Raw genomic sequence first — 10,518 nt, forward strand, 5'->3', positions numbered from 1 at the left:
GGTATCACAATGGACTGAATAGTCTAAGTGAGCCTGAAATATCGGGCTGCCACTATACCTAACCTAACCTACATCAACATAAAACACTTGTGACAAGTTTCAAGTGGATAGCTTGTGTCGTTAGGAAGTTAGCGTGAGTTGAACAGACCACGTCCCAGAATTTATATACTTTATGGGTTCGGAGACATCATCCGTGCCAAAATTTTAAGGTTTAAGGTAAATCTACCCAATTAAAAAAAAAAAAAAAAACAATTATATACGGCCGTAAGTTGGGCCAGGCCGAATCTCATGTGCCCTCCACCATGGATTGCGTGGAAACTTCTACGAAAAACTATCATCCACAATCGAATTACTTGGGTTGTGGTATCTTAAAACTTCTTAACATCGTTTTCTAAATTGTGAGTTAGTCCATACGTGGTATATATTAGACAAAAAAGGTATCTGTATGTAAGTCTACAAATAATTACGAATCGATATGGACTTTTGCACGGTACGTAGAGAGCCAGAAGCGAGCCAGAGGGTCGCTTATATGGGGGCTATATACAATTATGAACTTGATATGGACCAATTTTTGTGTGCTTGGGGATCGATTTATCTGAGGGCTATATATAACTGTAGACCGATATGGACCTAGTTAGGCATGGTTGTTAACGGCCATATACTAGCACAATGTACCAAATTTCAAGTGACTCGAATGAAATTTGCTCATCCAAGAGGCTCCAAAACCAAATCTGGGGATCGGTTATATGGGGCTATAAGTGATTATGGACTGATATGGACCACTTTTGGCATGGTTGTTAAATATCATATAGTACCACCACGTACCAAATTTCAACGAGATCGGATGAATTTTGCTTCTCCAAAAGGCACCGGAGGTCAAATCTGGGCAACGGTTTATATGTGGGCTATATATAATTATGGACTGATATAAACCAATTCCTGCATGGTTGTTGGATACCATATTCTAACATCACGTACCAAATTTCAACCGAATCAGATGAATTTTGCCCTTCCAAGGGGCTCTGGAGTTCAAGTCTGGGGGATATATATAATTATGGACCGAATTAGACCAATTTTTGCATGGGTATTTGAGGCCATATATTAACACCACGTACCAAATTTCAACTGAATCAGATGAATTTTGGTCTTCCAAGAGGCTCCGGGGGTCAAATCTGGTGATCGGTTTGTATGGGGGCTATATATAATTATGCACCGATAACGTCCAATTTTTGCATGATCATTAGAGACCATATACTGACACCATGTACCAAATTTCAGCCGGATCGGACGAAATTTGCTTCTCTTAGAGAGCCCACAAGCCAAATTTGGGGGTCCTTTATATGGGGGGCTAAACGTAAAAGTGGACACATTTGGCCAATTTGCAATACCATCCGACCTACATCAATAGCAACTACTTCTGCCAAGTTTCAAGTCGATAGCTTGTTTCGTTCGGAAGTTAGCGTGATTTCAACAGACGGACGGACATGCTTAGATCGACTCAGAATTTCACCACGTCCCAGAATATATATACTTTATGGGGTCTTAGAGCAATATTTCGATGTGTTACAAACGGAATTACAAAGTTAATATACCCCCATCCTATGGTGAAGGTATAAAAATAATAATAATAATGAATTTATAAAATATTCGTCCAAAATTGCATTTCTATAGAAAATTTTGTCAAAATTGTATTTCTATAGAAAACTACGTCAAAATTTTATATCTATAGACATTTTTTTTAAATTGTATTTCATTGTTTTTGTTGTTTTCGTTCAGTCGTTTTATTGGTTGGTCAATTTTGTCAACATTTTATATCTATAAAAATTTTTTTTCCAAATTTTATTTCTATAGAATATTTTGTCAAAATTTAATTTCTATAGAAAATTTTGTTAACATTTTATTTTTATAGACAATTTTCAGTTCAGTTTTCATATTCCTCTTTATTTATTTTATTTAATAATTACAATCCATTTAATGAGATATTCATAATAGTGACTAGTTGTAGTACAAATTAAGCATCATATATGTTTGTATTCGCTTAAATAAAAAAAAATTAATGAGATTTTATCACAGCAAAATTGTAATTCATTGTTTTCGTTCAGTCGTTTTATTTGCTGAACAATTTTGTAAACATTTTATTTCTATAGAAAATTTTCTCTAAATTTTGCTTCTATAGAAGATTTTGTCAAAATTGTATTTTTATAAATTTTTTTTAATTTTATTTTTATAGAAAACTTTGTGAAATTTTTATTTTTATAGAAAACTTTCTGAAAATTTTGTTTCTACAGAAAATTTTCTAAAAATTTTACTTCTGTAGAAACTTTTGTCAAAATGTTATTTGTATAGAAAATTGTGCCAAAATTTTATTTCTCTAGAAAATTTTGTCAAAAGTTTACATCTATAGAACAATTTGGCAAAATATAATTTCTATATTTTTTATTTTATTTTTAGAGAAATTTTTGTCAACATTTTATTTCTATAGAACATTTTGTCAAAATATAATTTCTATACAAAAATTTGTCAAAATTTTATTTCTATAGAAAATTCTCTCAAATTTTTTTTCTATCGAAAATTTTCCCAAAATATTATTTCTATAGAAAATTTTGTTAAAATTTTATTTCTATAAAAAATGTTCTCAAGATTTTATTGCTATAGAGCATTTTGTCAAAATGTAATTTAAAGGGTGATTTGTTAAGAGCTTGATAACTTTTTTTTTAAAAAAAACGCATAAAATTTGCAAAATCTCATCGGTTCTTTATTTGAAACGTTAGATTGGTCCATGACATTTACTTTTTGAAGATAATTTCATTTAAATGTTGACCGCGGCTGCGTCTTAGGTGGTCCATTCGGAAAGTCCAATTTTGGGCAACTTTTTCGAGCATTTCGGCCGGAATAGCCCGAATTTCTTCGGAAATGTTGTCTTCCAAAGCTGGAATAGTTGCTGGCTTATTTCTGTAGACTTTAGACTTGACGTAGCCCCACAAAAAATAGTCTAAAGGCGTCAAATCGCATGATCTTGGTGGCCAACTTACCGGTCCATTTCTTGAGATGAATTGTTCTCCGAAGTTTTCCCTCAAAATGGCCATAGAATCGCGAGCTGTGTGGCATGTAGCGCCATCTTGTTGAAACCACATGTCAACCAAGTTCAGTTCTTCCATTTTTGGCAACAAAAAGTTTGTTAGCATCGAACGATAGCGATCGCCATTCACCGTAACGTTGCGTCCAACAGCATCTTTGAAAAAATACGGTCCAATGATTCCACCAGCGTACAAACCACACCAAACAGTGCATTTTTCGGGATGCATGGGCAGTTCTTGAACGGCTTCTGGTTGCTCTTCACTCCAAATGCGGCAATTTTGCTTATTTACGTAGCCATTCAACCAGAAATGAGCCTCATCGCTGAACAAAATTTGTCGATAAAAAAGCGGATTTTCTGCCACTGATTTTGGTAATAAAATTCAATGATTTGCAAGCGTTGCTCGTTAGTAAGTCTATTCATGATGAAATGTCAAAGCATACTGAGCATCTTTCTCTTTGACACCATGTCTGAAATCCCACGTGATCTGTCAAATACTAATGCATGAAAATCCTAACCTCAAAAGAATCACACTTTATATGGAATATTTTGTCAAAATTTTATTTCTACAAAAAATTTTGTAAAAATTTTAGTTCCATAGAAAATGTTGCCAAAAATTTAGTTCTATAGAAATTTTTGTCAAAATTTTATTCCCCTAGAAAAATTCTATTCCTGTAGACGATTGTGTCAAAATTTTATTTCTATAGAAGATTTTGTCAAATTTTTTTTCTGTAGAAAATTTTGTCAAAATTTTACTTCTGAAGAAAATTTTCTTAAAATTTTATTTCTATAGAATATTTTCTCAAAATTTTATTTCTATTGAAAATTTTCTCAAAATTTTATTTCTATAGAAAATTTTGTCAAAATTTTATTTCTATAGAAAATTTTGTCAAAATTTTATTTCTATAGATAATTTTATCAAAATTTTATTTCTATAGACAATTTTGTCAAATTTTTATTTCTACAGAAAATTTTGTAAACATTTTATTTCTATAGAAGTTATACCATATCGTATTTTCTGTAAGACCAAATGACGGCAATTTTATCATCGGCGACGAAACGAGTCTCTGCAATATTTTTTAATGCTGTTTAAAATTTCATTGTTTTCAAAAATTGTTTTTAATTTCCAGAGCTTTTGTTTGTCCGGTAAAATGTATGGAAAATGAAATGATTTTTATATTACCTTCAATTACCTTCTCCTGTAGTGAGAATTAAGCTTATCTTAAATATTTTTTTTTCGACGTCTATTAAAAGTAAGGACTTGGAAAGTAGTTTAAATTTTTGAGTAAGTTTTCTGGGCTAAAATGTGTGTTGAATATGGAGAAAATATTTATTCAGCGTGGAAATCTTTGTAGAAGCAATTGGAATAAAATACAAACAAATGTGCAAACATACATTTAAGTGGGTGTACGTCTTTAGGATTAATATTTAAATTTTTTCAAATTTTTTAATTCACTTGTTATCCACATTCAAAAGCAGAGCAAAGAATGTATAGGCATTATTCATAACCTACAAATATAAATAAAATTTATATTTTTACATTACGATTTTACAAATAAAATGTTTTTGGTTAAATAAAAACAAAGCCACATTAACTTCGACCCACCTTAGTGAATATGGGCAAGCCAATTTCAAAATATCCACCCGCTTTGATAATTATGGGTTTCTTTAAAAATTCCATATACAAAATAATGAACTTCCTTGTCTGCGGTGCATATGCAAACCAATTCGAGTTATACATATCGAATAAAAGAGATGAAGAATTCACAGTAACTTCATTGGCAAAATAACAGGGTAAAAATATTTCCAAAATCATGACTGATAAAAATTGTAGCATAGCAAAGAATTGGCCCAGATTATCCATGATGTTCATCTGATGAAGAAAATACACAATTAATTTTCAATTTTATTAAAATTAAAATGAAAATCCCAGCAAACCTTTTGTAAACGATAACCACAAAAACAGATAATCAAAGCACTAAAGACAATTTGGCTCAGCACATAATGGGAAACCAAAGACTCACATTCTTTGGTGGCCCTAAAAAATTAAGGGAAAAATAATTTAAATAAAAAAATCTTATATCACTCAATCTGTTACCTTTTTATATTCTCATGCAATTGTATAAATTTCATTAATTTTTCTTTGGCCTCTGTTTCCCCTGCCTCTTGTAATGCCTCAAATCGCTTACTAAGAATTTTATACAAAAGACCTATATGGAATATCAAATAACATCCCAACATATCAAAAGCCACATTGGAAAAACAGGCCACATATATTCCCAATACATCATAGAAATAGGCGAACCAATATCCCCGGGGATTATGCCATTCAAAGGGAACCCAATAGGGAAAGCCCAATTGATATTCCTTTTCAAAGAGGACACCCACAAAGGCTGCAGCTCCGGAAAATACACTACCACTCATAAAGAGTTTTATAACTCTTTTGAAAAATAATTGTTTTTCAAGCCATAGATCAATCTCCTCCTGGGAGCATAATTCATAAATCGGATTAATTTCCAAATCTTTAATAAAGCGTCGCACTCTGGTCGAGAGGAACCAAAAACTTATAAGTTTTGGTGTAACTATAATCAGCGTCAGAGACATATACAGAACTTGGCCAGCTTCTACGATGTCGGGGGCTCGAAATACCTCAACCCACATAAGGAAACAAAAAATGAATGAGGTCGGTATATGAAGAATATAACAGTGCAAATGATGTAGAATCCTTGTGAATAAGGTTTGATCCTCTTCTTCCTGCCAATGCCATAATCCGGATATTTTTAGAATTATTACCAAAATTCGTGTACTGGACACTCTATCAATTTTTTTAGTAGTATTAGCTGTTGAAATATCTTTTAGGGACATTTCTTTGGTTTTTCTTTAGCTTTCACCTCCAGTGAAGATAAATTACCGACTGTTAAATATTGAAACCTTTACTTCAATTCATTTTTAATTATTATTTATTTAAACATATTTATTTATTTGTGACGCTTAATTATTTATTAATTTCATATAAACACAACAATAAAAGAGGGAGAATTATTGGTTTGATATATTTTTTAGTTGAAATTAAATTTGGACACAATCCTTTATCCTTCCATTTTTTTGTGAATACCTTTGAGAACTTACACTGCATTTTTTGGGCACGATTTCCAAATTTGTTTCCTAGTATCAAGTACGCAAAACTCAAAATTAAAAGAGATGTATATCTTAAAGTTATAATTACTTAAATTATCCGCTCGGAATCAATATCAAAATCTTTTTTTTCCAGTGTGGCAACACTGCTTCCGGAATTTCTTGGACGAGTAGATTTCATCCGATCGCCCTCGGACAATCATGCAAAAAAAAGGTCCATATCGGTCCATAACTATATATAGCCCTCATATAAAGCGACCCCAAAAATTTGACTTCTAGAGCCGCATTGACATACAAATTTCATCCGATCCTGTTGAAATTTGGTCCTTTAAATACCATGTGAAAATTGATTCATATCGGTTCTAAATTATCTATAGACACGTCTATATAAACCGATCAGAAAGTAAAGAGGCTTATATAACAGGTTGGCTGATAAGTCCCCGTTCTAACAAAGAAAAACACATTTTCTTTGTCAAAATTCGTTTTTATTATTCAACATAGTTCCCTTCAAGAGCGATACAACGATCATAACGACCTTCCAATTTTTTGATACCATTTTGGTAGTACTCCTTCGGTTTTACCTCAAAATAGGCCTCAGATTCGGCGATCACCTCTTCATTGCAGCCAAATTTTTTCCCTGTGAGCATCCTTTTGAGGTCTGAGAACAAGAAAAAGTCGCTGGGGGCCAGATCTGCAGAATACGGTGGGTGGGGAAGCAATTTGAAGCCCAATTCATGAATTTTTGCCATCATTCTGAATGAATTGTGGCATTGTCTTGGTGGAACAACACTTTTTTATACCCTCCACCATAGGATGGGGGTATATTAACTTTGTCATTCCATGTCATCGAAATATTGCTCTAAGACCCCATAAAGTATATATATTTTGGGTCGTGGTGAAATTCTGAGTCGATCTGAGCATGTCCGTCCGTCCGTCTGTTGAAATCACGCTAACTTCCGAACGAAACAAGCTATCGACTTGAAACTTGGTACAAGTAGTTGTTATTGACGTAGGTCGGATGGTATTGCATATGGGCCATATCGGTCCACTTTTACCTATAGCCCCCATATAAACGGACCCCCAAATTTGGCTTGCAGATCCTCTAAGAGAAGCAAATTTAATCCGATCCGGCTGAAATTTGGTACATGGTGTTGGTATATAGTCTCTAACAACCATGCAAAAATTGGTCCACATCGGTCCATAACTATATATAGCCCCCATATAAACCGATCCCTCGATTTGGCTTGCAGATCCTCTAAAAGAAGCAAATTTAATCCGATCCGGCTGAAATTTGGTACATGGTGTTGGTATATAGTCTCTAACAACCATGAAAAGTTTGTCCACATCGGTCCATAATTATATATAGCCTCCATATAAACTGATCCCCCGATTTCATTTGCGGAGCCTCTAAGAGAAGAAAATTTCATCCGATGCGGCTGAAATTTGGTACATGGTGTTAGTATATGGTCTCTAACAACCATGCAAAAATTGGTCCACATCGGTCCATAACTATATATAGCCCCCATATAAACCGTTCCCCAGATTTGATCTCCGGAGCCTCTTGGAGGAGCAAAATCATCCGATCCAGTTGAAATTTGCAACATGGTGTTAGTATAAGGCCGCTAATAACCATGCCAAAATTGGTCCATATCGGTCTATAGTTATATATAGCCGATCCCAAATCACACAAAAATTGGTCCATATCGGTTCATAATCATGGTTGCCACTCGAGCCAAAAATAATCTACCAAAATTTTATTTTTATAGAAAACATTGTCAAAATGTTATTTCTATAGAAAATTTTGTCAAAATTTTATTGCTATAGAAAATTTCGTCAAAATTTTATTTCTATAGAAAATTTTGTCAAAATTTTATTTCCATAGAAAATCTTGACATAATTTTGTTTCTATAGAAAATTTTGTCAAAATTTTATTTCTATAGAAAATTTTTTCCAAATTTTATTTCTATAGAAAATTTTGTCAAAATTTTACTTCTATAGAAAATGTTGTCAAAATTTTATTTTGTCAAAATTTTATTTTGTCAAAATTTTATTTCTATAGAAACTTTAAACTTAATTATATACGTATTTAATCGGCCTTTTTTAGTTTAATATATACCGCGTATGGACTATCTATATATATAAAATTCAATCTATGTTTGTTTATTTGTTTGTTTGTTTGTATGTTCCGAGTTGGCTCCGAAACGGGTGAACCGATTTACTTGAAACTTTCAGAGATCGTAGGGGGCGTTCATGTGGTGAAAATAGGGTACCTAATTTTTTGACAACTGGTCGCGGAGGGGGACCTCCCCTTCGTCGGACTTTTTGAAAATTGGACCAAAGTTGACCGATTTGCTTGAAATTTTCATTAAAGATTGGGGTTGGCATCTAGACAAAGATCCGCTACTTTTTATTTCGATATTTGGCGTCGGAGGGTAGCCTCCCCTTTGTTCGACTTTTTTTTAAAGTACAGTGAAAAAACTAAAATTCTTTAAATTATCTGAGATTTACAGAGAACATGTGGTAAGGTTATGGAATTAATATGGGGTACCCGATGATTTCATATGTGGATGGGAAGGGGGACCTCCTCCTTGCCCTACTTTTTGAAACTTAGAACAAAATTATGCGATTTGCTTGAAATTTTCATTGAATGTTGGGATTGGCATCTAGACAAAAATCCGCTACATTATTTTTCGATATTTGGTCGGGGAGGGGGACCACCCCTTTGACCGACTTTATTTTTAAAGTACAGTGAAAACAAAACTAAACTCCCCGACAGAAATTTTACGGAAAAATAGGTGAGGTTGTGAAATTTATATCAGGTTCCTGATTTTTTAATAAAAATAAAAGGGCATAGAGAGACATCCGCTTCTCTTAAATACATACAGAGAAACAATTAAACTTTACCGAGTTACTTGAAATTTACAGAGGACTGGGGAGAGGTTACGATATTAATAGTTGATACCTGATTTTGTGATATTTGGACGGAGGAGAGGCCGCCCTTTTAGGCTTATAATTGGCTTGAAATTTTCTGGGACCTTTACAAAAGATACGCTACATCACTTTTCGATATTTAGTCGGGGAGGAGGTCCTCCTCTAAAACTGCATAAAAAAACAACAATTCTTAAGTTTTCTTGAAATTTACATAGGCAGTGGGGGAAGGTTATGAACGAAGAGGCAACCTTCCTTGCCCCACACTTGAAGGAAAGTTTCAAGATTTTTCAGGGAAGGTTAGGGGTGCTATTCACTACGGTGTTTGTCGATATTGTATCGGGGAAAGTGACGTCCCTTTAAAACAATAGAGCAAAATTTAAACATCGTCGATCTACTTGAAATTTACAGGGAACGTGGGAGGAGGTGATTAAATTTATACATGATTTTTATATTAGTATATGATTTTTCAATATCTGGTTGGGGAAGGGGAAAATTTGTATAAACTTTGTCGATTTACTTCGATAGAATTTATAGGGACCATTGAGTCGTTGCGAAATTAATATAGGGAACGTGATAGTCCGGTATCAGGTCGGAGTGGGGCGAAGGTGGGGAGAGGGTTCCCTTTTGTCCGTTTTTTTTTCTTAAATTGAAAGTAGAGGGTTGTCCGTAAATGGGAACTCGGTACATAATTTGATGATTTTTGCACAGGCTTCTGCCAGACTTCTTTTTAGTAAAGAACTTAAATTTACATGAAATTGGCAGCCAACGTAGAGGGTGCATCATTTTTCAACATTTTAGCAAATGTTAATGTGGTAAAATTTTTTACTACTTTTACTTTTTGCGATTTATTGGATGGGAAAGAGTAATTCTTTGTATGTTATAATATAGTGCTTAATTTTCAGATATGTTGAGGAGAAGGATACCTTTCCTTGACAAACCACACTTAAAATTCACAAGAAATATAGAAGAAGGTACACCCTCTCCCGCCGTATTTGTACCTATAAACGAAAAATCAAGTAGTCCGATTTGTTTAAAAGAATTCAAATCTTTTCGAATTTGTTTTCAACACGAAGGATATAGTTGACTAAGTTAACGCAAAATGTTCCTCCAAATACGCTTCGGAAGGCGCAGCGAAGCGGGCCGGGTTACGCTAGTGTGGTATATATTACGGTGTTTGGAAGTTTTAAGATACCTTGCCATCGGCTTCAGTAGAAGTTTCTACGCAATCCATGGTGGAGGGTACATAAGATTCGGCCTGGCCGAACTTACGGCCGAATTTACTTGTTTCTTCTTCATATGGGGCCATTTTGCCGCGATTTCGACCTTCAAACGCTCCAATAACGCCATGTAATAGTCACTGTTGATGGTTTTTCCCT

At 33.8% G+C, this 10,518-nt stretch overlaps 2 protein-coding genes across 2 annotated transcripts in view; one reads left to right on the forward strand and one right to left on the reverse strand.

Annotated features, from left to right (window-relative positions):
- The window catches only part of Nha2 (Na[+]/H[+] hydrogen antiporter 2), a 328,883-nt gene that overhangs the window by 137,199 nt on the left and 181,166 nt on the right, over positions 1–10,518 (forward strand). The window lies entirely within an intron of this gene.
- LOC142219891 (odorant receptor 94a-like) lies at positions 4,529–5,941 on the reverse strand. The gene is made up of 4 exons (XM_075288656.1): positions 5,175–5,941; positions 5,015–5,114; positions 4,683–4,949; positions 4,529–4,585 (listed from the first exon to the last, which is right to left on the reverse strand). Exons 1-4 carry the CDS (start codon positions 5,939–5,941, stop codon positions 4,529–4,531), a joined length of 1,191 nt encoding a protein of 396 aa, XP_075144771.1.

The sequence above is a fragment of the Haematobia irritans genome, chromosome 1 (genome assembly GCF_050003625.1).
Source record: "Haematobia irritans isolate KBUSLIRL chromosome 1, ASM5000362v1, whole genome shotgun sequence".
Lineage (NCBI taxonomy): Eukaryota > Metazoa > Arthropoda > Insecta > Diptera > Muscidae > Haematobia > Haematobia irritans.